The sequence below is a fragment of the Maylandia zebra genome, linkage group LG4 (assembly GCF_041146795.1).
Source record: "Maylandia zebra isolate NMK-2024a linkage group LG4, Mzebra_GT3a, whole genome shotgun sequence".
Taxonomy (NCBI): domain Eukaryota; kingdom Metazoa; phylum Chordata; class Actinopteri; order Cichliformes; family Cichlidae; genus Maylandia; species Maylandia zebra.
In genome coordinates, this window is record NC_135170.1 from 35,669,974 (window position 1) to 35,695,678 (window position 25,705).

The 25,705-nt window shown below is 49.2% G+C and overlaps 2 protein-coding genes across 10 annotated transcripts; both read left to right on the forward strand.

The window, feature by feature from the left end:
* The first annotated feature begins 2,106 nt into the window (after nt 1-2,106).
* sh2b1 (SH2B adaptor protein 1) lies at nt 2,107-14,208 on the forward strand. Of its 3 annotated transcripts, XM_076883490.1 has the most exons (11): nt 2,107-2,168; nt 2,247-2,322; nt 4,814-6,823; nt 7,335-7,436; nt 7,872-7,963; nt 8,055-8,137; nt 8,264-8,419; nt 8,758-8,969; nt 9,109-9,283; nt 10,269-10,359; nt 11,017-11,170. In XM_076883490.1, the coding sequence occupies exons 3-11, from the start codon at nt 5,141-5,143 to the stop codon at nt 11,036-11,038; spliced, it is 2,616 nt and encodes an 871-aa protein (XP_076739605.1). In that variant the 5' UTR covers nt 2,107-2,168; nt 2,247-2,322; nt 4,814-5,140; the 3' UTR covers nt 11,039-11,170. The 3 variants fall into 3 exon arrangements, with proteins under 3 accessions (XP_076739605.1, XP_076739604.1, XP_004556517.3); XM_076883489.1 differs by lacking the exon at nt 10,269-10,359 and having other exon boundaries at nt 11,017-14,208; XM_004556460.5 differs by lacking the exons at nt 2,107-2,168; nt 10,269-10,359 and having other exon boundaries at nt 2,175-2,322; nt 11,017-14,208.
* A 1,163-nt stretch (nt 14,209-15,371) lies between these two features.
* atxn2l (ataxin 2-like) lies at nt 15,372-25,576 on the forward strand. Of its 7 annotated transcripts, none has more exons than XM_076883491.1 (23): nt 15,372-15,430; nt 16,501-16,558; nt 17,218-17,274; nt 17,365-17,436; nt 17,760-17,922; nt 18,193-18,311; nt 18,736-18,827; nt 18,973-19,179; nt 19,351-19,658; nt 19,742-19,828; nt 20,004-20,138; nt 20,223-20,300; nt 20,373-20,434; nt 20,547-20,830; nt 20,917-20,980; nt 21,056-21,211; nt 21,299-21,362; nt 21,550-21,710; nt 21,930-22,056; nt 24,044-24,162; nt 24,301-24,483; nt 24,764-24,932; nt 25,226-25,576. In XM_076883491.1, the coding sequence occupies exons 1-23, from the start codon at nt 15,387-15,389 to the stop codon at nt 25,282-25,284; spliced, it is 2,868 nt and encodes a 955-aa protein (XP_076739606.1). In that variant the 5' UTR covers nt 15,372-15,386; the 3' UTR covers nt 25,285-25,576. The 7 variants fall into 7 exon arrangements, with proteins under 7 accessions (XP_076739606.1, XP_076739607.1, XP_076739609.1 ...); XM_076883492.1 differs by having other exon boundaries at nt 19,351-19,655; XM_076883494.1 differs by lacking the exon at nt 15,372-15,430 and adding an exon at nt 15,904-16,057.
* The last annotated feature ends 129 nt before the right edge of the window (nt 25,577-25,705 follow it).

Below are 25,705 nucleotides of genomic sequence, written 5' to 3' on the forward strand. Positions count from 1 at the left end.
CATTGTCTGGCATAAACATGCCAAAACAATAAAGTGAGAGTGAAATATACAGTTTTTTCTGAATGCTTAAACCCTAACTGTGATTCCTGTAGCACAATCTCTAAAACTATTCAGACTTATAGCAAAACCACTCACTGAGTTTGCAAAACTAAAAGCACAAAAACTGCTTTGCACTCAGTTTGCAATTTTGTAACACACACTTTGCAAAACTGTAGGCACAATTCACTGCACAACACTCAATTACCAAATTTCCAACACACTCCTAGCAAAAGCATACACATGTATGGCTATCATTAACACTAATTTGCCAACTGTCTGGCACACTTTCACATGTGAAGACTTTCTTAGATAATTAGTTCACTTTGCAATCAGCCTAAGCACTATAATACAGGTAAGCTGTGTGTGCGGAGTACAATGGAGGGAGCAGAAAGAGTGAGAAGTAGAGGAGGCCGAGGAAGAGGACGTGGAGGTGAAGAAGTAGGATGAAGAGGACGACAAGGACAAGGAGGAGCAAGAGGAAGACGAGGAGGAGGGAGATGAAGATGAGGAGGGGGGAGAGGAAGGGTAGGAAGAGTAAGAAATAGAATTGCTGATGACATCAGAGCTACAATAGTGGACCATGTAATCAACCGTGGAATGACCCTGAGGGAAGCTGGCCAACGGGTCCAGCCTAACTCGAGCCGCTACACTGTAGCAAGCACCATAAGGACATCTTGAAATGAGAATCGGTTAGTACAGTCACTTCGCACAAAGATTTGTATCACCGCCATATGCCAATGAGAAACACACCAATACCATTGATGTAAAAATACTGAAATTGTTACTTTACAGAATTGCTAGATGACCAGATGCTGGGGGCAGAGGAAGCATGTTCACTGCAGACCAAGTAACCCATATAGTCATTATGGCGATTGCAAATAATCCTATACTTGGAAATAAACACTTGTGTTTGTTTTGATGTGTTTGAATAAACACCAGTACTTGAAGTTTGGATCCCTCTATGCTTATGGATCTATGACAGAAGTATGAGCTCACACTGACATAGCCTACCTTGTGCACAGAGAAAGCAAAAGCCAGATGTGTTTTGTATTCATACCATCAGTGTGCAGTTGGCGCATTGTGTGCTTAGTAGATGATGGCTTGTGTGTACTGTTTGATACGGAAACACCATTTTTATGAAGGTGTGTAGAGTTAATCTAGCTGTGTTTGCTTTTGCAAGAGAACTACAATGTTTTGATGATTGGGTGACAGGTTTTCTTATTTGTGTGAAGAGTTTTGCAAAATTAGCCAATAGTTACAAAAAATGTGCTTAAGCAATCAGAAAAAACTGTAAAAGATGCCTGAAACAAATTATTCTCAGGTCTTAGATGTGAAGATTTGCTGCTTTCCTTTAAATTATTGACTAGTTATCATTTAGTGTTCATAAGACTTGATTAAAAACAGCAGGAAAAAGATGTAATGTAATGTTTTCAGTGACGCTGCGTGCAGATAAACAGAATCAACCTTTTGGGATTTCCTTACCTGAATGATTGAGCATGCATCAAGACGTTGATTTATTTTTTCTTTTTACGTTTATTTATACGTTTTTTTTTAATCAGCTGTTTGATGAAAATCTAGTGGCTGTATGGTGAGTCAAAGGTACAGTTTTTCTCATGTTAAATTTGGAACTATTCAGAAAATCAAAAGCATATTGTGGGATAATCTCAGAGGCGATATGTCAGTAATTACAGGGTAATTGATTCAGGTCTTTCAGAAATATGGGGAAATTATAGTTATAGATATTACTCTTATAGTAATATCACTTCTACAGTAACAGTAAATGGCAAATCTTCCTCTTACTAGTAGAGCAGTTTTTTATTTAAAGAAATACACAAAATAAATTCAATAGACTGGCTTTTTTCCATAACGTTTTATCGATGTCTTAAAATATTGAGTTTGTATTTCGTGTATTTTCTAATGTTTTAATATCGCTTTTTAATTTTTTCTAATTCCGATTTAGAACAATTAACGTATTAATATACTACAATAACGTTGTTGTTGTTGTTGTTGTTGTTGTTGAAAATAATCATCATTATTGAGTCCAGCTGTTTTGCTGTCATATAAAGGCTGCACTCCTCGACCTGCCAACGATCGCGAGATTGAGGCCACTGCGAGAAGAACGGGTCCAGGCAAGGCATAGCAATATTCATATTTAGCAGCACGAGCAGCAGCAACAATAATAACAAGCAGTTTGTCCGGTTATGTAGGCAGGAGGAGAGATGAAACGCATGGTGCCAGCTTCAGCCAAAGACACGGATGGAGACACGGGACTGTGATCTGCAGGTACACGAGACGCCGCGCGCTGTGCTCAGGAAACACTGATAGCTAGGTTTATTAATAGCTAGCTAGCTAGCTAGCTGGCTAACGGTTAGCTTAGCTCGCGGAATGTTTGGCTACAACTGCTGTGGGATGATTCAGTGTGTGGTCGTCCTCTCTCTGACCACTTAAACCAGCAACAGCTGACTGAACACAGGCGCGACTGAGGGGCAGGTGCGTGGGCACGTCGAGTCTGTGGGGCTAACGGTGGCCAGCTAACGTTGCACGTCTTTAAAGAAGCTGAATGAGCACACTGCTAGTTCATGTTAGCATGCTAACGAGCCACCTAACGCTGCTGTGAGACGCTCTGTTATCAATAATCTGTAATCAATAATCAGGTGCTGGGGGAAGTGTTCGTGTCTTTTTGTCATTAAGGTGAAAGGTAACAGCGGTCAAAATAAAATGATACTAAAAACCGTTTTAATGATGTTTTTAGGAATAAAATGATCAATAAATCAGTTTTCGAGAACCCTGTGAGCAAACAATCTTTAATATACAAAAACTGGAACGTTTGGTCTTTGGACAGGAGTGTGCAAAAGTCTTACATCATCTTATGTCTTTATATATTGTAGGAAAAAAGGAAATGAATGTATGGTGCATTAAAACGTGTGCCAAGCATACATGGAAATGTAGTTAATAAGCCAAAATTGGGAGTGTAATTCTAGTGAGATTAAAAGTATCTGGTGTGAGCGCCTTTATTCTTCAGCGTAGCCAGAAGTTTCTGTGAGGATCTTCAGGAATCGTTCTTCAGGCTTCTTGAAGGATAGTCAAAGCTCTTTTGGATGTTTCTGCCTCTTTGTTCTGTTCTGTGTCAGGATGATCCCGGACTGCTTCAGTAATGTTGATCCATGACTGATAATACTCTACTATTGCTCTCTTCAGGCCGTGTTTGGCATCTTTGTCAGGCTGAAATCATTTTTCCCCGATGGTTTTGCACAGTTGATCAAACTCTGATGGTGCTTTTCAAAGATCTCAAACACCACTGACTAAAATGCAAATGAGAGCCTCCACTGTGTTTTATATGTAATGTGGCATAGCTCAGCCTTAACTCCCCGCTTTCCCTTAAGAACTGATTCTGGACAGCCAGCCCTCTGAGGCTGCAGTGAACGTTAGACGGTCAGCTGAAGGTCCAGATGCAAAAACACCATCTTGTCTTTCAAATCGTGATATCTTCTGTACTTTAGATTCAGCCACTGAAATAAGAACAAATGTATTTTTGTGACAGGCAGCTGGTGACAAAGAGCCTAAAGATCGAACTTTTTTTCCTATGATGTGTGGACACAGCACTGGTTCATCCCTTGAGTCAGGAGTCTTTTTATCTTTGAGTGATTAATAGGTCAAAGTTCAGAGTCTTAACAAAATCTCAGGTACAAGGACTGGACTGGAAATGAGTGAAATAAAAACTTTAAAAGACCTTCAGAAATCTGGAGGCTCCCAGTAAGCGAAATTTAAAGAAATGAGTGGCTTAAAACTTTATACCTGTACCTGTCGATACCGAATGCTTAAATGCCCTCAAACTTCAGAAACTGAAGATTTTTAGTTCAAAGTATGACACGTGCTTACGATGAGACATCTGTCATCCAAAAGACTTCCTGTTACAGCAGCCAAAACATTAAACGCAGCCTATAATAAAATCACTTCAAATGGAAGTTAAATAAAAAAATGTAACAAAACTGAATCATATTCAAGAATCTAAAATAAGAACCAAACTCAAAACCCCTAAAATTCTTTGAGCAATATGAAGGAGCCACAACACGGATTCAACGATGACGCAAAGTTTTACATGACGAGTCTAAAGAAGGAAAAATTAAAAACTCGACGTTAGAAGGTAGACATGATCTCGAGAGGCGTCCAGTCCAACATGAAGGCACGATGAGTGAAATAACCGCTGGCGACATGGGCGGGTCCTGAGTTGACCCTGCCTCAGCTTCCACTTGATTACCAATGAGAGTGCAGAATAGCACTGATGGGCATGATGCTGTGGTAAATCTGGCAGCTGAATCCTGCGACGTTTGTGAGCAAAAACGAAGCATGACTGAACCACTTCCTGTCTCAACATCACCCTAATGTTAAATTTGCATCTGTGACAGTTATTTACAAAAATTAACTAAAAGAAATCGCTCTTTCAAAATGATCAGATCAGTTTTATATTTTTATTAATCTGGATGTTGGGAAAATCACAGCAGGTATTACAAAAAGTGAAAGCTGAGCTCGCGATTCAGCGACGCCTCAAACCGATTGTCGTGTCGTTTCTACGTGTTCTGATCCCAACGGCGCCACTGTTCACCTGATCGGCGCTTCATGTGTGGGTCTGTTTCCCATAAAAAATATTTGAATCACAAAGATTTTCAGACATTAAAGGCCGTTGTTGATCTCTGGCATGTTCGTCATGCTTCAACAGTTGCAGTGTGCAGACGCTGTTTCTGCTCGTGTCACTAACGTTTTTTCCCTTCTCTAGGATGTGGCGGCGCTCCTGTCATACAGACAGACATTGAAGAAGAGGCGGACCTTGTGACTCGTCTAACCTCAGACGGCACGTTTCCTGTGTGGGAGCCTCTTTGGTTTTTTCTGGCTGAAGTCTTTAGTCTCATAAATAATGTAGCAGAAGTTTGACCGCCTCTAAACGCCGTCATTATCGTGGTTTGTTGTTTGTTCTTCTCCCTCGATGGGGCAGAGCTTCACCCTCGTTTGTAAATTGGTAGACTGATGTGGTGCAGGTGCCCCCCCACACTGAAGTAATCTGACTGATCATTGAGCCCCTCGGCGCCTCACGCCTTTCAGGAGGATGAACGGCTCCCTTTTAACCCCACCCAGCCCTCGGGCGGCAAACTCCTCCCCTTTACCTCCATCTCCCTCCCCCTCTCCTTCCCCGCCCTCTCCTTCCCTGCTGCCCTTGTCCTCGCGCCCTCCCCCTCTCCCTCCGCTGATGAGCCCGCCATCCCAGGCCCATCCGTCCTCGCTGTCGGACACGCCCACGCCATCGCCCTCACCTTGCTTGAGCTGGACCGAATTCTGTGAGCTCCACGCCCGCGTCGCAGCCGGCGACTTTGCACGTCACTTCCGGGCGTTTCTCTTAGAGAACCCGCACTACTCCGCAGACTCTGCCGCTGCCTTCTGCCGCCGCTTCACCGACCGCTTCGTTCGCCATTTCCAGAGCGAGCTGGAGGGGGCTCTCCCGCCGAGCTGTTCCTCTGCACGGGATGAAATGGTGAGCTGGGCTCCCCAGTCAGACGCTACGTCTCTGGAAGAGGAGGCGGTCTCGCCGCTGTCCACGACTGGAGGGGTGGTCCCCCTGTGCCCTCCAACTAACACGACGCGGGGCACGAAGCCAGCGCCGGCACGTCTTGTGTTGGAGAACCGTGGCGGGGACAGGTTTCAGGATTCTTATGCCCACAGCCAAGTCATGCCTCCATCATCTTCGTCATCGTGCTGCTCTTCCGTAGGAGGGAACAACGGGAGGCGTGAGGAGAGTCGAAGCGTGGTGGCTCCAGGGAACGGCGACGCGCCTGTGGAGGAAGAGGAGGACAGCTGGCTCGGGGCGGTGTCTGTCGGCGAAGAGCTAGAAGAACGGGAAGCGGACTCGTCAGAGGTGGACAACGCAGACTCCTCCCACACTCCTCAGAATCCACCCTCCTCAGTCACTCCTCCGCCCGGCTCCAAGGTGAGCGGCACGCCTGGCTCCTCCAAAAACAAGCTGAAGAAGCGTTTCTCGCTGCGGAACGTGGGGCGCAGCGTGCGGGGCAGCGTGCGAGGCATCCTGCACTGGCGCAGCTCCTCCAGCGACGCCACGCAGGCGCAGCTGCCCTCCAGCTACAGCTACACCATGGGCGTGCAGGACACCTCTAAGAGGACCTCTGGCACTCAGCCTCCTACACCCACCTCCTCCATGCCTGTTTCTCTGTCCATGCCCCTCTCGCTTCCTCATTCCTCCTCCTCCTCACTGCCCCCTTCGTCGTCGAGCAGCGCCACCTCCCTGTCGTTGTCAGAAGCCGCTCGGGATCGGCGGCGGAGCAACGGCGAAGGAAGCGAGAAGGAGAAGTGGAGCCATCGTCTGGAGAAGCTCAGATTGTCACGATCCCCTCCTCCCGTCCTCACCTCGACCGCCTCCAGCTCGCACTCTGCAACGCTGCCTCCGAGCAGCGCCGCCGCCATGGGTCCTCCGAGGAAGGTGGGCCGGCTGGTACGGGAGGGCGGGGTGAGCGTCAGCTCATCCAGTGACGAGTGGAGCGGCAGCCACGGCTTCTCCGGCTTCTCCTTCGGTCTGCTGCATCACAGTACGGACAACAATCCTGCCTCAGCGCAGTCTCCTGGAGCACAGCCGCCACCGGTGCAGTCTCTCGCCAGCGGGGGGAACGTGCCCTGGAGGGGAGGACGCTGGCACAAATGTCGGCTGGTCCTCCGAGAGCGGGACAGAGAAGGTGGCGAGCGTGGAGAGGAGTACTACCTGGAATTCTTCATCCCACCCAAAGTGAGTTCTGAGTAAACCTTTTAACTTGTGTTGGTGCTCAAAACAGGTCAAAGAGAAACGACTCGAATTTTTATTTTCTGACTCGATGAACATCTGCAGCAGAATCATTAAAAACGATATTGCAGAAAAGTAGCTTAAAAATCACACAAGCTCAAACATCAGTATGAAAAGTGGTGTCAGTGTCTAAATACTGTTTTTATTTGGTCTTCTGAAGCTTTGAGGGTCACAGGAGCCTTTAAAAAGTCCACAAAGGTGACAAAGCTTCACTTCCTGCCATCAACCCTACAACAGCTAAATGTGTTGAGCCGTCAGTCGATTGGTTCATTAGTCAGGCATATGAAGCGGTCAGCAGAATAACTTGTAGCTCAGCCTGTCCTGGTTGTTACTGGTCAGGAGTGGTAGGACTGCCAGTGTCACCATCACCCACACTTCTCCAGCTGCCTGAACACGACCTTTGACCTGCTGCTAAATTGTGTGGCTGTATAACTAAACGGCAAACCTTTTGTCTCAGTCATCGAAGCCTCGGCTGACTGTGCCCTGCTGCGCCATCGTGGATGTGAGGAGCACCACGGCGCTCGAGGTCCCCGACAAGGAGAACACCTTCCTGCTGCAGGTAACCACGCCGTCAACCATCGGCTCTGATTCTTATGTCTACACAAACAATCACGTGCCGGCCTCTCAGTGCGTGTATGCAATGTGCAGAATGTAGTCTGTGAAAGCTGAAGGCGTACCACATGAACACAGGCCGCTTCATTGTTTTAGCCGCAGGAACTAAACCAGCAGGAAGAATGTGACAATCCAGAGACGTGCGAGCGAAAGCAGGTCGGAAGAATCTGGCGTCTTTATTTTTGTGGAGCATAAATGTGGTGAAGCTGAGCATTGATGGACTCAAAGCAGCATCAGTGCACAGTGGGGGGTTTCCACTGTGCAAGTAATCTGTTGGGAATGAGGGGGAGGGGCCTAAACTGATATTAGGAATCGAAACGGTGGCGTTTTCATACATGAAGGTTTCACTGAAACATGAAGCGCGTTCTCTTTCTGCTCTCAGCTGGACGGGACGACGCAGTACGTGATCGAGACGCGAGACGCCGTTCAGATGAGGGCGTGGCTCAGTGACATCAGGAACGGCATCTGTCTCAGGTGAGCAAACACAAAGCAGCAGTGGCATGCTGCCTGACCAGCTCCATATGTGGTTGTGGGTGTGGCTATAACCACGTTCTCCCTCCCACAGTGAACAGGAAGATGTCGAGGGTGTGTGCGGGGGGCCGTTGGACATCAGCGGGACGCCTGAGATCGGTGACCGCCTTTCACAAGGTGAGCATGGAGTGTGAGTTTACTGAACATGGACCCCCTGATGTGGGCAGAGCTTCTGTTCATGTACATCTAACGCACACATTGCATAAAAGCGTTTGACCATCTCCGCTCGTTTCTTCACATCAGTGTGTTATGGTGGGATCGGAGGCTCCTCGCCTCTGATGGATCCTCTCCCGCCTGAGCTGCCACCTCGAGCGCCTCTCGATGAACCAGATGGCCGGATTCACGGAGGGGGCGGGGCTAGTCTCGGCACACCGTTTGCCGAGACACCAGACGCCACAGGTGAGTCTGACCCAGAGATTTGTTTTGTTTTTTCAAAAATATTTCTGTGACGCCTGAAGAATCCTGATGCATCTGCACATGTATGATCCACATCCAGCTTGAGCCTCTGCTGTTTCAGGTGGCGTGCTGTAGGTGTGTAATGTGGTCACGTGCACAACATGTAATGATGTCAGACATGCATCAGAATATCTACACAAACAGTTGAATCAGCTTTGCTAAATGTGGAGTAGATTCTTGTCTCTGTGTAGAGATGTGATGGCGGTATATCGATGCTGTGATGTCACAGCGTGATGACCTTACTAGCTTTAAAGGGTTACACAAACCCTTCCTCCACTCAGGGTCTTTCCTCTTCTCTGACGTGACGCCGGTTGAGGCGGTGGAGCACCCGCTCAGCGAGTGTCAGTGGTTCCACGGCACGCTGTCCCGCCTCAAAGCCGCTCAGCTAGTGCTGGCTGGAGGCCCGGCGAGCCACGGCGTCTTCCTGGTCCGTCAAAGCGAGACGCGGCGCGGAGAATACGTCCTCACCTTCAACTTCCAGGGAAAAGCCAAGGTGAGACGAGAGCATCCCGGCAGATATTAGTCTGATTACAAAGAGGATCTCATGGCCGTCCTGTTTGACAAACTGGTTCACGTTTGGGTGACGTGATGATGCGTACGCTTTACACGTGTCGTTGCCTTCTTCCCCGCAGCACCTCCGCCTCTCGCTGAATGAGGACGGTCAGTGTAGAGTGCAGCACCTGTGGTTCCAGTCCATCTTCGACATGCTCGAGCACTTCCGCGTGCACCCGATCCCTCTGGAGTCCGGCGGCGCCTCCGACGTCACGCTCATCAGCTTCGTGGGAGCTACCGCCATTCGGCAGCCAGGTACGAGTGAGAGCACCAGGTGTTCCCGGCGACTAATTAATGACAAATCAGACGAGACTTAAAGGAATGAGTTTGAATCTCTGATCATGTAACAACTGTTATGACATCACTGATGCTGTCTCACCATTTTCAGAAATCATTATTCGTTGGGATTCAGGCGTTCCTGTTCTTGGAATTTCCATTTAAAATTAAACTGGATGAAAAGTGATTTTAAAAGAGCTCTGAGGAGGCAAGGGGTTGCAAAGCAACTTGCAGATGTGCAGCTGCTGGAAAAGTAGGCGCTGTGTCTCCTGTGGTCAGCCTTGCCGTCGCTTAGCAACAGTGTTAAGTTGCATCGGGTTGAAACTGCTCAGTCAGGTGTGCAGACACCTGCAGAGCCCGGCGGTCACCTGTAAGGTGTAACCCAGCTGGAAGCAAACCTGTTTAACGTGTTCGTCTGTGGATTTTACACAAACCCCGCATGACCTGCCCGCGTCACGTTAGTAATGCCACCAACACGTCATGTGTTCCCTCCTTCCTGCAGACTACTTCCTGTTCTGTTCATGTGTAATCATCATTTATCGTCATGTCTGCTGGGATGTTTATTATACCGATGTTGATGTCCTGCCAGTAAAGTCTCCAGATTACATATTTTAAAAGTTGTTGTTTAATTGCTAAATTTAAAAGGTCCTGATGGCTGTGACCTCTGCTGTGACCTCGGCCTGGCAGCATGAAGTCTCACCTGCTGAAAATAAGATCCTGGCGTTTTATTCTCAGCTAAAAATGCTTTAACGACAGCACGAGTGTGACGGGGAAACACCGTCCGATCCAGAATCAGAGCCTGAAAACATTGTTTGGGTGGTTTGATCGAACGGGAGTGCCGTCACACCTGTGAGGAGAAACTCCGCCCACCTCCACCCCTGCTCCATCTGTCCTGTGTTACTGCACCCATCGCTGTTCTGACCTCTCTGTTGTTGTCTTGTATCCGTTGGCTCGCCCCTTGCAGGCCGGGACAGGGCGGGCAGTCGGCCTACAGCCTGTGATGTCATCACCACGCGCCATCCTGACTCTCCATCAACCCCCATCTCTGACTGTGTGTAAGTGAGACCGGACTCGGCTGAGAGAGCGAGGAAGTGAATGAACAAATGATGTGTTTGGGTTTTAGTTTGGCTCTGGTCATGTGACACTCCACAGCCAATCAGGAGAGTTCAGTGGCCTGAATAAATGGCAGCTGTACTGGGGGAGGGGAGGGGATTTTTAGGATAACTGCCCAAAATTTAAAAGAAAACTTTGAATATTTTGCGGGAAAAATCTGAGTTTAGAAGAAAACGGGTGAGTTTCAGAGCGAACAACATTTATAAAGCCCGGCCTGACTGAGTGGATGAGCAGTCATGTGACCTGTTAGCAGGAGTAATGACGTCAGCGTGGCTGAAGCAGATAAGGTTATCCTGGTTATGTTCAACTTTAGTTTCAGACCCACAACTGTGTGTGTGTGTGTGTTACCTTGAATTGGACTGCCTCCATGACTCCCATGGACTTGACGACCGCTGACTCCTCCCATCTAACCAGCCACTCACTGTCGTCTCTCTTTGTCTCCCACCTCTCATCTTCCTCTCCTCCGACTGTTTCACTTTCGGCCTCATTTCCTCCTCTTCCTCCCCCCTCCTCCTCTTCTGCCTTTATTTACACTCTTCTCCCTCTCTTACCCCCTTCCCCTTTTCTTCCTTTTCTCCTCCTCTCCTCTGTCCTTGCAGACTTGACCAGCAGACCCCGTAGCCCTCCTCAGCCTCCTCCCCTGCCGCCGGGCCGCCCCCCGCCCCCGACTCCGCCCCAGGAGAGAGGAAATGAAATGGAGGTTGGAGCAGCAGCAGCGGTGTTGGCAGTGACAGTCACAACCACAGGAGGAAGTGGAGGAAGTGGAGGCGGCGTGGAGGACTGGGAGGAGAGGGACAGGGACACGCCTCTCCGCCAACTAGAAGCTGCAGACGGAGAAGAGAGGGAGGGAGCGAGGGTGCCCCGAGCCATCGATAACCAGTACTCCTTCTTCTGATGGAGGAGGAGGCGTATGTGTGTTTGAGTGTGCGTGAAAGTTGGATTGGATGAGGCGGCGTACATCATAGCCATTCATAACCAGTATTTTAATTTTGTTAGCGAGGGGGAGGAGTAAAAGTACTAACACTATGTGAGAGAGAGAGAGACGTAGAGGCGGGTGAGCGCAGCTTTACGACACTAACGAGCGGTACATTTCTTTATAGCCAGATAAGCTTTGTTTTGTTTTGCCGGTACGCCTCGCAGCAGGCTCAGCCCTGACGCCGGCAGACCCGACGATACCTCACAGCGGTCCTGTCAGGACGGCACACGCTAGCCAGAGGCCAAACATGCTACAGATATTCCTGCTTTGGCAGCCAGACCCGAAACATCGCGGCGCCGCAGCAAACCGAAAGCGACGGAAATGTTGACTAAAAATGTAGTTTCTGAAGCCGCGCTCGGCCAGGTAGCAGTTTATGAACCCCACACTAACATTTAAACTCCGCCCACACATGTGACTGCTTGTATTAATACTACAGATGATGTTAACACTAAAGCCACTATTTACGTTCACTGCTTCACTTTCACAGGTCTTAGTTTAAATGGTGGAATCACGTTTTTCCGAACCTTCGTCCCAAACAGTCTGTTTTTAGCGTCGTCAGGACGCCGAGGTGCACGTTGTCGTTTCACTGTGGCGCTCTCACTGAGCTGACGGTACGTTCAGCTGCTGCTATTATTTATTCTAGAAACGCCTTTAAAGCAACACGATGGTGACGTCTGCACCGGGATGTTTGTTGGTCGGTGGTGATCGGATCCAAGGAAAAACACTGACTGAATGTGAGGCGCCGCAGGCTGACGCCTTCATCAGACTTACTTTCATTAGTTCTTGAAGTCTGAGCATGTTTTGGGTTCGTTTTATTTTCACTTTTGGACACAAATCGGTGCGTTAACTTTTTATTATATTAAACGTCGTTATTGCCAGTGTGAGACTGTAACGATACTCGCTGCTGTTGGACTGAGTCTGCCAATCATCACGGGGGGGCGGGGGCAATGTTCGGTGAGCTGCTTGTCACTTCCTTTAAAATGTCACGTGTAAGTTTAGTTTGGCCTGTGGTGTCGGCATCATTCTTAGTGGACTCGTGAGCTTTGTTTTAATTTAGCTTAAAGTCAGACTTTCTTGACTCGTACGTCTTTAAAAAAACGTTGCTCGGTCTTAAACGGACATTTTTAAGTGGAGTCTGAGTTCGTCAACATTAAAACATCAGATGTCATCAGTGGCGTTTGGTGCGGCTCCTCAGATTTTTGTTTTTCAAATTTAAATGCAGTTTTTGAGAATTTTAATAAAATTTTAATAAAGCCATAAATTGGCACATTTACAAAATTTAATAAAATTTTATTTATATAGCACCAAATCACAACAGTCGCCTCACCGCACTTTATATTGTGATGCATTCATGAGGTGACGAATAAAAATCGTAACGTTTCCCTGCAGCGTCCATCACGGCTGTTTTAAATTCTTAAACGTGTCCCAGGCCTGTGCAGCTCAAACTCCTCGTCCACCGCGGCCCACGTGGAGCCCGCTGTGACTCTAAGTGGGCGGGGTCAGTGAGACGCTGTGTAAGAAAGTGTAACCATGTTTAAAAACCCCTGACATGTTAATGTAAGGAAAAGCGCACATTCAGCAGCGTGTCTGTTTTTCTACATGTTACACTGATGTTGGCATGCACGTGACGACGCTGATGTCGTCGTTTCTGTAGCAGTTACTGAAGACGCGCAGCTGTTCTCATTTCAGTTTCACGTAGTTTGGTGCGACGTGATTGGCCGCGGTCATTATCAGCAGGAGAAGCTGTAAAACTAAAATCTACACCACCCTCCACCTTCTCCAAAAGCATCCAGTGGGCCAGATATGACTCTGCTGGGCCAATCCTGGCCCCCAGGCCTTATGTTTGACACCCCTGATTTAGAGTGATATTTAATTTTTTTAATTTTTATTTTTTCTCACTAGTGACCATTCAGGCCTCCTAGAATGTTTTAACTTTCGTAAATAACGACGTGCAGTGACATCATGTGCACCCCCCCATCGTGCTGCGCGATCAGTCGCACCTTTGGGACGTACGTCCTGAGCAGTAAAGTTTATTTTCTTTTAAAGAGTTTGGTTTGGCGCCGCCTGAGAGGAGGCGGGTCGGGTCTGGATCAGGCAGGAAACATTTACCTCAGTCACTCAGCAGCATCACTCGGTGTAAATGTCTCTCTCTCTTTCTCTCGCTTTTTCTCTCCGACGCTCAAAAAGCATCTGATCTCAGCGCTGATGGTTCAGCACCAATAAGATGGAAATAATAAAACTCTGAGGGTCAGAGTGATAGTATTACATTTGTCTTTGTTTCGTACGCTTCATGTTACACTTGTTCCGACTCATCTTGTGATTCAGTTCAGATGTTTGTGCCTTTTTACGTTTGGGGATAAAAAGAAGGAATGATGACGATATAGGACTCGTTGTGCAGGTGGCGGGATCCCTCGCCCTTTTCAGTCTGTCCCCCCCCCCCCCCCCCTCCTCCTCTGCCTCGTCCTGCATCATTAAAATTATAGCAGCAAATGTCGATGAAATACTTTTTCTCCTTGTGCCTTTCTGTGTCGTCTCATCACCTCTGCCTGCATCTGTCGCTCAGTTCATTTACTCATGTCATAGCCCACCCAGTCTCGCTCTGCTTTCCTTTGCTCATGTACTCGTCTGATCATCATCGCCATCATGTTCTGTGTCCTTTTCTCAGTTTCAGAACTCTTTGTGCCTTTCTCTGTCTCTTTCTCTCTTTGCTGGGACCGTGTGTTTGAAGCCGGACGGCAGCGTCTGTCTGGCCTGTGTGGTTAGTTTCAGGTACTACATTGAATTTAATGATATAATATAAATATAGTGAAACGTACTGCTGTGTCTGTGGTCTTTTTTTAAAAAACCTTTCCTGGGGTGTTGTTGTGGTTTTATTAGACGTTGATCAAATATGAGTCGGGTTCATCCAACTTTAAAAAGCTGACAAAAATAATTGGTCTGAAATTTTCTTAAGTTGCTCCACAGCAGATTTAAGACCAGATGATCAAAATCCCAGCAGTATATTTAATCATGTAAATCAGTGTTTTACTGATTTAATCTCACTTGTTTTTTATTACATTTAATTGTAGAATGTAGTTGCAGTGCCTGACACCAGGGGGCGCTACACTTATTGTGCATTGTGCAACCATTAGATCAGGGGTGCCCAATCCCAGTCCTCGAGAGCTACTACCCTGCAGCTTTTAGATGCATCCCTACAACTCCCTGAATCAAATGAATGGCTTGTTATCAGGCCTTTGCCAAACACGAAGAGGTAATCAAACCATTTGATTCAGCTGTGTTGGAGTAGGGATGCATCTAAAAGCTGCAGGACGGTAGCTCTCGAGGACCGGGATTGGGCAGCCCTGCATTAGATAAATGTGGATGTTCTGGTTTTAGCATCACCCAGACTAAGATACCGGCTAATTAACACTTTCATGCATTATGACAATCTGGATTGGTTTTTAAGTATTTTTATTCATATTTAGGAATGAAAAAGATTTCTAAACTTTTTTTTTTTCATTTTTTGTTTAAACATGTGCTTTTCAAAGACTTTTACATGTCCACTTAGGTGGACAACATCACCTTTGGAGTGGGTGGCAAGTATGGGGTGACATCAGTGTCCAATGTAGTGGTTTATGTGAAAGTATACCATCAACACAAACAAGCAAACAGCCTTTGAATAGCTGTAACTGTAGTGACCACTGTGTGAAACGGTTAAATAACATCCAATCAAATCCAGCAGTTTCACAGAACTGGAGCTCACACCTGTTGGACCGTCTGTTAGTACAGTGACCTCACAGCAGCCATATTATTGGTCAGAGGGCTCCAACAACACAAACATGGTCCAGAGGTCCAGTTCAGGTGAAGCGAGCGGCTACAGCTGCCTTTCACCTCTCGGTTTGCCTCTGGTGGATGTTGCAGGAACTGCAGATTTCTGAGCTTCTTCAGCTCAAAAGAGAAGCTGCTTCGTCTTCAAGATGGACATGGGTGTATTTGGACAGTCGTGATCTCAAAATGATGAAATGTTTGGAACAATCTGGAGTCCATGGTGATGCAAGGTGTGATGCGAACAACCTGAGGTGGTATTGGACAACATCACAGCTCATTTTTAGACATGGGCGCATATTTAAAATGCAAAGTGCTTCAATAAATCTGAACTTTACTGAAAGGTGCATGCATTACTTTAAAGTCAGTAAATTATTGGTTTGCTAATTGATTCTGGATGAAAGCCAGTGAAGGATGATTGAACCCGCTCTCAGGTTTGTCCTTTTTTGCTTGTGTTTTTGTTTTTTTTACTGTCGCGAAGTTAAAAACTAAACAAAAACAAAACGCACGCGATCGTCGATGTAACATTGCTTAAACAGGGTGACGTATGATTGACAGGAACTCTAACCAATGAGGAAACGACGGCGACAAAACGAACGAATCGGTTGCCTAATGTAGATAAGTGGGCGGGGTTTGCGTTTAGTGCGCTCGTTTTAATTACCGGGGTGGGCCTGGTGAGTATGGGCGTAGCGTGGAAGTTGCCGCATCGGGGCAGCTAAGTGCTTACGTCACAGGGATGGTCATTTACACGCAGTCCAAGCTGCTCCGCTCATGAACGCGTTCGTTTGAATTTGAACTGGAATCCGTGGATCGGGCCGCCAGCCACAGTGGGGCCGCATCACGTGGGCGGCGGGACCCGGGTGCGGTAAATCGAGCGCACCTGGCGCTGTTTTGTTGTTGTTTTCCAGGTGCGCCGTGTTCGGCCTGTCAAACCGCGTGACTTCGTACCGGGACGGCAACACCGGAGTAACGGGGATGCACGTGACTAAAAAGTATTATTTACACGCTAAGCCTCGTGCACGTGTCACTCTGGCCATTTGTGGCGGTTCGTTTGTTTAAAAGTCGCCGTGTCCCTGAGCTAGCGCCGTTAGCCTGCTGCGCTAGCTTACTTTACGATTCTGCGGTAAAACTGCGCCACCTTTGTGGGACGGCGCCGTGTGTGCGGGCAGGGCCAGATCATTGCATGCTAGGCTTCAGCTGGTTTGGCGGCTTTCTGCAGAGGTGGACTCTTTGATGTCATTGTTCGCGCAGAGGACGTTTTACCTGTAATTTGTCTACCTGACGCTTTCCCCTCCTTTTTCAGGAGCAGGAGCACCATGAAGCCACCTCCACTGACGCAGTCTCCTCCTGTGCGCAGCTCTGTAAGTACAGGTGACTGCTGGTCTCAGACAGGTGTGTCTGGTCAGCTGACACACCTGCTGTTTGGAAACAGCCTGAATAAAAGGCTTTATTATGAAACTCCATCAAAATAAGTCATCACAGGCTCAGATGTGGAAGCTTGTCTCTGCCACTGAAACGTCTTTTTTCCATCCATTTTCTTCCATTTATCCAATTCAGGATTGTGTTTGAGCTGCAGGTTATCCCTGCTCTCATAGGCCGGGAGGTGGGGTACACCTGGACAGGTAGGCAGTCTGTCAGGGCTCGTTAACCTTAAATCTCTGGCCTGTGGAGAACTCAGACTGGGACAGGTTGGGTTAGCGTCTCAACCTTTAACGTTTTCTTCTCTCAAACAATAAAACAACTAAAATGTTGACTTGTGGATGTTTGAAACGTGTTTTCATTGGACTCGAGCTGTCAGCCGAGACTTCAGTGCTGAGGCGGCGCTGCGCTGTATTTAATGAAAGCTTAAATGTTTGAGGGCTCGTTTATTTCAGGGCGGTTTCCTGAAGCTGACGTTTATTTCTGTGCTCCTCACCATGGTCCACGTGTACTCGTGTTTTCCCACCTGACCCCTCACAATCAGCTGACTTTACCTGCACCTTAAGTATGACCTGCTCTCACGCCTCACCTGTGTCTGCAGGTATTTGAAGGCGTCTACAACAACGCGCGCATGCTTCACTTCCTCACAGCGGTGGTGGTGAGTCCGTTTCTGCCTTTTTGTTTCTGGTTGCTGTTTTTTGGCTGAGTGCCGCAGATGCACTGAAGCCGTCCTCTCTGCTGCTTCCAGGGCTCCACCTGCGACGTGAGAGTGAAAAATGGTGCCGTGTACGAGGGAATCTTCAAGACGCTGAGCTCGCAGGTGACTTTTTTTAAAACGGCTGATATTTTGACCTTCAGTGTTTTTGCTTCTCAGGGGTTCAGACACACGGCTCTCTCCTGCTGTCCGTTTTGTCTCTTTGCTCGTGTCTGAGTCTGCTCCCGTTGAAGGTTTCTTCCTGTTAAAAGGGAGGTCTTCTTCCCCAATGTCACCAAGTCCTGCCCTTAGTGGGGGTTTGTCTTTACCATCACTGAGTCTTTACTTTGCAATTTGACGCAGTTCTGATGCATCAAACTGCCGTCTGTGAGGTCACTCCTGCAGAAGCTTCACTGGTTAAATGGCTGTAATCTGTCTGCATGTGTCAGTGTGAGCTGGCTGTGGATGCTGTTCACAAAGTGAGTGACGGAGGAGGAGGGAGCCAGCCCTCTGCTCCCAGGATCGAGGATGTTACTGACACCATGATCTTCAGCCCCGCTGACCTCGTCACTATGACGTGCCGGGACGTCGACTTGACCTTTGCCGTCAGAGGTAAACGGGCTCCGCCCACGTTTAGATTAGAACTGCATTTATTTTCTTTAAAAAAACAAAAATCAGGTTTGCGTGTGAGCTCCAGGTCTCAGGGGAGAGTCGGAGGGTTAATGGGGAATATTACCTGTGCGAGTAATAAATATTCAAAACTGGATAACGTGATGATCAGCGGCGCGTTAACTGGTTTGTGCGTCGGATGCTGCAGAGATGAAGGATCTGAAGTGGTCGGACCGAAGCCTGATTTTTTTTTTTTTTTTTTTTTGTCTGCAGACTCGTTCACGGACTCGGCCATCGGCTCGTCGCGGCTGAACGGGGAGCACCGGGAGAAGGTGCTGCAGCGGTGGGACGGGGATGGAAACGGAGACGGCTTTGACCTGGACTCGGACACGGTGAGGAAGCTTTTAATTTCGAAGGGAAAGTTTTACACTGACCCGCAGCACCCCCTCTGCTCTTACTGACCTCTACTGCTGCCTCTGGTGGACGTTAGCGGAACTGCAGCTCCTGTTTCAGGCCGTTCTCTCACAGCTGAACCGAGCAGACGAATTCACAAAAACTTCTTACTGAAATGTTTGAAAACCAACGACACAAATCAGGTGGACTCTTACCTGTAAATCTCAAACGTACGGTTTTATTAACAAATGAAGCAGAATTATTTCCAAAGAAAGGTTTTATTATTTAGGACAAACTGATGCTTTTGGCTTGTCAGCACTGCCCTGCTGATTTTGAAGATATTTTCCTGTTGGGTTCACGTGGAGTACCTCGCTGAAATGAGACGTCTCCGATTCATTCGTTTTTTTTTTCCCTTTGTGTCAGTCGAACGGCTGGGACGCCAACGAGATGTTCAAGTTTAACGAGGAAGCGTATGGCGTGAAGTCGACCTACGACTCGAGCCTCTCCATGTACACGTAAGGAAACAAACCTTTTCAGGTTCACCAGCTGTGTCTCCGTCTGCTAGACGTGAAACATAAAAATGTTCGCATATGTTGTGAAGCGTCGGTTTTCATGATTTTAAATGAGGGTCTCTCCTTCCTTCTGTCATGCTTTTCCCAGCATGCCTTTGCAGAGGGGGAACTTGGAGGTGTACCGGCAGCGGGAGGCTAGGGCGGCGCAGCTAGCCAGTGAGATCGAGAGCAGCCTGCAGTACCGCCGCCGCGTCTCCCTGGAGAACGATGAGGGAAGGAGCGAGGAGGACAAGTACAGCTCGGTGGTCCGAGAGCGGGAGGAGAGGACGAGTCCTGGGTTCGCCTCCACGAGCAGGTAACGGGAACGTGGCGCACCTGGCGAGGCAGAAAATAATAAAACATTTTAAAAATGACCAAAAATTCCCAAAATACAAACTTTCCTGCCTGAATTTGCCTCAGAAGTTCCCAGGATGTTTTCCCGACCTGAAGCTGCTCTCGCTTCCTGTTTCCCTCCCTTGTTTCTCAGGGAGGCGAAGTACGTCCCCCTCCCTCAGAGGGCTCGAGAGACTGGCCCGTCTGCCAGCAGCATCAGACCCGGGGCCTCCGGCCGAGCAGCACCGCCTCCCTCCAGACACCTCCCGCCCAGCTGCTCCTCCCCCAAACCATCCTCTGATAGGAGCAGCCCTATGTCTGTCAGGACCGCCTGCTCTCCCAGCCAATCACGGAGCAGCCCACCTGCCGCCAGCAGCCCGCCCCACACCAACCACGTTCTTCCACACTCGCGCTCGCACCCGCAGGCGCTAACCGACACCACGCGCTCGTCTGTAAACGGTGGTACGAAGCTTCTGTGTGTGTCGAGCAGCTCCCTCTTGTGGTCACATCATGCACTAACGTCTATGTTTGATCGTCTCCTTCAGTTTCATCCAGAATGTCTCCGAAATCCCTTCAGAGATTCCAGAGCAACAGAACGCTGCGGAGCCCGAACTCCCAGTCCACGCCTGCAGGTACCGCACACACACACGCACACACACATGCACACGTACACACGCACGCACGCACGCACACATGCACACGTACACACGCACACGCACGCACACAAAAGCTGAGCGGAGCTTCCTCCTTCCTTCCTCCTGGACGCTCACCTGTTCCTCCTCTTCCTCATCTCCGTCTGTCCTTCAGCATCTCGTGCTATGAAACCAGACGCCCCTCCCCAGGATCCTCCGTCTGTCGACCCCGGTTCCTCCTCCCTTTCCACTGTCACCATGGCGACCGCCACCAAACCCACTGGCCCCACCCCCCTCTTCCCCGTGGACGGTGAGCTGATGTTTGATTTATTTGTCGCGTGTGCAGCGCTCACAGACCGCTGTGTGAAACCTGTGCTAACGTGTTCCTCTGCAGTGAGTGAAGTCCTGGGCAACGCCGCCAAAGAGCCGCCTGAAGGTCCGCCCGCTCCACAGGACGGCAAGAACAGCAAAGGTACAAAAACCTCCACCCGCCTGCCGCTGCCTTCGTCAGCCCTCCTCACTCCGCCTCTCTTCCTGTTCGCAGCTCCGTCTGTGCAGCAGAGGTCTCAGCTGGAGGAGCTCCGCAAGTTTGGCAAAGAGTTCAGGGTAATCACGGTGGTCACATGATGTCACCTGCTGTGATGTCATTTTAAAAAATGAAAGAAATGGAGCGTCTGCAGTCGCTGGTCTCACCGAGGTCTTCCTCTTTGTCACTCAGCTGCAGGCGAGCTCCTCCCCTTTGGCGAGCCCCGCCTCTGTAGACACCCTTCAGGATAGCCCCACCCCCTCCACGGAGTGTTCCTCCTCCTCCTCCTTGTCGTCCCCCAGCCCACCGAGGCCTGTCGTGGCTACAGAGGTAGCTCCACCCATCTCAGCACCTGCTGCCCTGCTGCCTGCAGCTCCACCCGGCCCCCGCTCCTCAGGGACGGAGGGGCCGACTGCGACCCCGATCGGAGGGGAGCTGAGCAGCGAGCGAGCGGAGACGGCGACGCCGACGGCAGCGTGAGTGAAGCGAGTAGCAAATGTAAAGACGCCGTGATGGCGCTGTAACACGTGTTCACGCGTCTCCGTGGTTCTGATGTTTTCAGGCAGGTGAAAAACTCGACGCTGAATCCAAACGCCAAGGAGTTTCTTCCCGTTAAAGGAAACGCGGTAAGTCCTCAGAGGTCGCGCCCGAGTCGTGCTTCGTGCACACTTCTCAAACATGCCGCTCATTGTGACTTGCAGAAACCCGCCTCGAACCCCGTCCCGCCTCGGCCGACCCCGCCCAGCCCCGCGGTGGTCCTCCCAGGACAGCCAGGAGGAGGGGCCATCTACAGCAGCCCACCTGCACACTACCTGTCCTACATCTCCCCCATCCCCCTGCAGGGACACTCCATCCAGGTGTGTTTTTATTTAAATGTCCGTCTCAGGGGGCGGGGTTGGTGATGACACTGATGTGATGTAATGGCGTCCTCGTGTCCTCCTCAGGCTCCTCAGCTGTATCAGTACACCGTGTCGACCATCAGTCAGGGGAAATACCCCAGACCCAAAGGTACACGCCGCACTCACGCCTCCATATTTGGTGTCCCTGTGAGAAACGAGCGCTTTTCTTTTCCCGTGCCGCCGCCTCCAGTTCAGATCAGGACGCTGTGTGTCTGTTAGTCCTGCAGTTTGATCATTGGACGTTCAAATTTATTGTGCTGGTTGAGTTCAGTGATCCAGGTGTTCTTCTGCTCCAGGGTTGGTCGGGGGTCCGCGTCCGGAGCACCACGGCTCCCCGGCCTCCTCCATGATCTCGGCCTCGGCAGCAGGGCCCCAGCTGGTGGCTTCTCCTTACCCCCAGTCCTACCTGCAGTACAGTCAGGTGATCCAGGCCTTGCCCCCACACTTCCACGGACAGGTAAGTGCAGCGTGCTCTTCGCCTGTCGCTGAACCAGGTTTCTGTGAGACGTGCTATCGTGCAGTCGTCACAAAACACGTGACCTCAGTGACGGCCGCTCGCTTACTGTTGATGTCTCTGCGGCGGTTACGGAAACATTTACAGGAAGATGAGTTCACGTTTCGTCTTCTGTGCTTTTTAAAACGTGGTGCTGACTTTGTCCTCTCTCTTTAACCATAGCCGATTTACTCGATGCTGCAGGGAGCGAGGATGCTGACCGCCGGGGCCGCTCAGCCGCTCGGGCCCCCGGGCCCCCAGTTCCCCGGGCAGGCCGACGGCCCGCCGGGCCCCCAGCAGGCCATGTACGGTAAGAGAGGAGCTGCATGTTAAAATTTGAGCTTCAAACACAAATTTATCTCCTTTTGTTTCACATGCAGCTCAGAGTTGCTGCTTAATGACCCACACAAGTAAATATTTATTGTGAAGCAGATTCAGCTTTCAGTCTGAACGTGTCTTCAGCTGAAACAGGACGTTTAGAGACGTCTTTACAGGAACAACAGACGATTCGACGTCTTCGTGGTTCAGACAGATTTGAGAGCTCTGACTGTTTGACCTGATGCGGCGTTCGACTCCTCTGTGATGAAGCTGACATCAGGAATAATATCAGACTAGAGATGAGCTCAAATACATGCAGAAGAGTGTAGGCAGGGTGGAGTGGGTGGGGACAAGTGTCGGGGTGACAGATGGTCTTGGTGGTGTCAAAGAGCAGGTTATTGTGAGAACCCCACCCAGTCAGGTGCTTCACCTCCTCCCTACAGTCTCTCACTGTGGTGTTGGTGGAGAGAGGGGGTTCAGGATGAGGGTGGAGGAGACCTGTTGGGGTTTGCTGGTCAGAAAGCTCAGTATCTGGGCGGACCTCGCCAGTTTTCACTCTCAGCAGAGCATCCAGGGGGCCAGATGTTTCACACCCCTGGAGGAGTTTGGTGGTTGCATTGTGTCGTCTGCATAAAGACTAATAACATTTACAGGTCGTGCAAAAAAAGACGTTTAAACTGGAGCTGGGCATCGTCACTGATTTCTAGAATCGATTCAATTCGATTTAAATCTGGGAAATTCTGACAGTCAGAAATATTATAATTCAGATCAGCACATTTACATATTTTTGTATCTATAAAAAGGAAGCTGACACACGCAAGACTTTATCAAAGGTGTGAGCGTCACAGCAGAGGCCTTTGTGTCAAAGCAGCTGAGGATAAAACAGAAAAACATGAAGCAGATTTTCCTGTTCTGGATTTTATAAAAATATTCTGCAGTCGATCAAAAAGGGAAGAAAACCATTAATCAGCACATGAACATCACCTCTGAAGTTACAGCGGTTTTATTACAGACACAGCGTTTTGCATTTTGTATCATTTCAAAAAGTTTAAAAAGTATTTCAACAGCAGAAATGAGGTCTTGTTTTCGGTAGACTTGTGCGTAACAAGCAAGCGAATAATGCAGAAAACAGATTTTTAGACAGAGAGAGCGGTGCGCTTTTTATTGTGGTGGCAGCAAAACAGCAAAGTCAGAGTGAATCCATGACGATGTTTGTGTGAAGCGTAGTTTATTGTTTGGAGAGAGATCAAACTAACAGCTTCAGAATCAGCACAAAAAGGGCGTGAACACAAAGCTCGACCCGCCGACAGAGTCAGCGAGCTGTCGGCTTTCAGCCCCGACCGTGTCCGTGCCGTCGCTGAGAAAGTCACAGCTCGCTGATCCTGATGCGTCGGCGGGTCGAGCTTTGTGTTCACGTCTCTGTGCAGAAGCCTGTTCCTGCTCTCAGTTACTGTTTTCATCTTTGGTGGTTGTTGAAGTTTTGTGAGGTTTCACCGGAGATTCTGGCGTTTCGGGAAAAATTCATTTAAATTAAAAAATCGATTCAGGATTTGAATGAATCGATTTCACGTTATCCAAGCCAGAATCGATTTTAATCGATAAATCGATGATTAAAACCCGCCCCTAGTTTAAACCAGACTTTGACCACCAGGGGGCAGCGCTTTAGAGCGGATCGTAGATGCTCTTTGTTCGATCCCCGTTTCCTCGGGCTGCTGTTGTAAAGAAGATGCTTGTTATTTGTCTGCTTAAGTAAAGGTTAAAGGTCACTGCGCCATGTTGTGCTTCAAATTGTTTTTGCACACCGTTCCAGCTCTGGTCTGTTCGGCTTCTCTCAGATGATAAAGTCATCGTGGACATTTCCTCTGTGAAAACTCTTTAATTTACAATAAAAAGCGTAAAATCGTTGAAGGTGTGACTGGTTTAACCCACCTGTGTGAGGTGGGAATGCTGATTAAAGCTCATCCTTCCTCCTCTCTCAGCTCCTCAGTCCATCCATACTCACCACTCGGGCTCCCTCCATCCTCCTCAGCCCTCCAGCACACCCACTGGGAGTCACCCCCCACCCCAGCACACGGCCCCCAGCCCAGGACACGCTCAGGTGGGTGCATTCTGACGCCAACGATGACTAATCCATCGCATCTGAAGCTTTTGTTCAAAGTCAGGAGAAACTGATAACGCCGCCGTCAGGTTTGTTTTTCTAAATGTTTTAATGTATTTATTGGTTCACACTCCTCAGGTGAGTCAGGGCGCCTCTCAACCTCAGTCCTTGTTTCACTCCGGAGGTCTGTCGGCTCCCACGCCCCCTAACCTGCCGCCGGGCCACGGCTCGCCGCAGGCCGCCTACGCCATGCAGGGATACGGCTTGCCCACGCCCCAGCAGCTGACCCACGGCTTCCCGTCAATCAGCCAGCTCACACAGGTGAACAGGAAGAGCACCTGCCTGAGATAAACCGAACGTGAGGTGTTTCTGCCGCTTTAACCGTTCTTTAGATTCATGTGAGAACAAGTCGGGTTCAGGAATCCGCTGTTCTCACCGTGTGTTGTTTGCAGAGGTAAACGTGAAACCTGGAGTATCAGCCAAAATAAAAACATTTATATTATAATATTAATCAGCTGATTAATAACGTGAGGTTTCTTTCATCTTTGAGCTCGGCGCCCCCTGCTGTCAGATTGAAACCTCTCCTGTTTGTCCTCTGCAGGCTCACATAACGGGCGGCATGTCGGGACCGCACCACGCTGCCGGCCACGGCCCCCCGCCTGTCATGCTGCACTACGCCCCCCCTCAGCAGGGTGGCGGCTCCAACCCCCAGCACGGCCCGCCGCCCCAGCAGGGGGCGCCGCAGCACTTCTACATCGGACCCGGTCAAGGTGAGGGGAACAAACCTCCCACAGACTTAAATCTCAGCTCCTGCTGCGACCGTCAAACACAGGCTCGCTTGAAACTCGCAGCAGAAACAAAGTCGACGGTCAGGTCGAAACCTGGAAACCTGAGGGTTATTGGCCACTGAATTATTAGTAAATGAATCAAATCAATGATAATTGGCCTAATCTAAGCTGTGGGAGTGCATCGGCGCCATCGAGCAGGAGACGGTTGGCTCCAGATGGCGCTCCGGGCTGTGAGGAGGATTTAATCCCGAGCTTTTGTGTTTCGTGTCTTCCAGCTGTCCAGGTCCAGGCTCACCCCGCCCAGCAGCTGTCCTTCCATCCGTCCGCCAACTGAAGCCGGCCGGATTCACGATAGCGGCGTCGCCTCCACCTCGTAACATTCCCCGCACGCCTGACACGAGTTGATGTTCTCACCTGGATGTTTTTTAAAAAGCAGATCAGACGGAAACGCCTCGCGTGAGGCGGAGCTTCTCGATTTTTAACACGTAGGCAGAGACCGTCTGTACACACGGACATGAAACTGGACTGAAGACGTTCAAACTGGTGGAAACTTTGTGTGCCCCATTCTTCCTCTGTCCTTTTTACAGACGAAACCAGTTCATTATTAATAAAAGCACTGAAACCGCTTTGGTTCTGTCTCCGTGAAGAGTTTGATTCACTGTAGCCTCCAGCTGGGCGCAGATAGACTCGGATTCAGGTTTTCTTTAAAACATTTAATTTGTAGTTCTTTAAAAAACATTTGTTCTCACACTCAG

What these genes read in the sequence shown, in the direction of transcription:
- atxn2l (XM_076883491.1), top strand. Translation starts at nt 15,387, where the DNA reads ATGATGAAATGTTTGGAACAATCTGGAGTCCATGGTGATGCAAG. An exon ending in CTCCTCCTGTGCGCAGCTCT is followed by an intron (nt 16,559 to 17,217) that starts GTAAGTACAGGT and finishes CTGTGTCTGCAG; the next exon opens with GTATTTGAAGGCGTCTACAA. An exon ending in CTACATCGGACCCGGTCAAG is followed by an intron (nt 24,933 to 25,225) that starts GTGAGGGGAACA and finishes CGTGTCTTCCAG; the next exon opens with CTGTCCAGGTCCAGGCTCAC.
- sh2b1 (XM_076883489.1), top strand. Translation starts at nt 5,141, where the DNA reads ATGAACGGCTCCCTTTTAACCCCACCCAGCCCTCGGGCGGCAAACTCC. An exon ending in CGGTGACCGCCTTTCACAAG is followed by an intron (nt 8,138 to 8,263) that starts GTGAGCATGGAG and finishes TCTTCACATCAG; the next exon opens with TGTGTTATGGTGGGATCGGA. An exon ending in ACTTCCAGGGAAAAGCCAAG is followed by an intron (nt 8,970 to 9,108) that starts GTGAGACGAGAG and finishes TCTTCCCCGCAG; the next exon opens with CACCTCCGCCTCTCGCTGAA.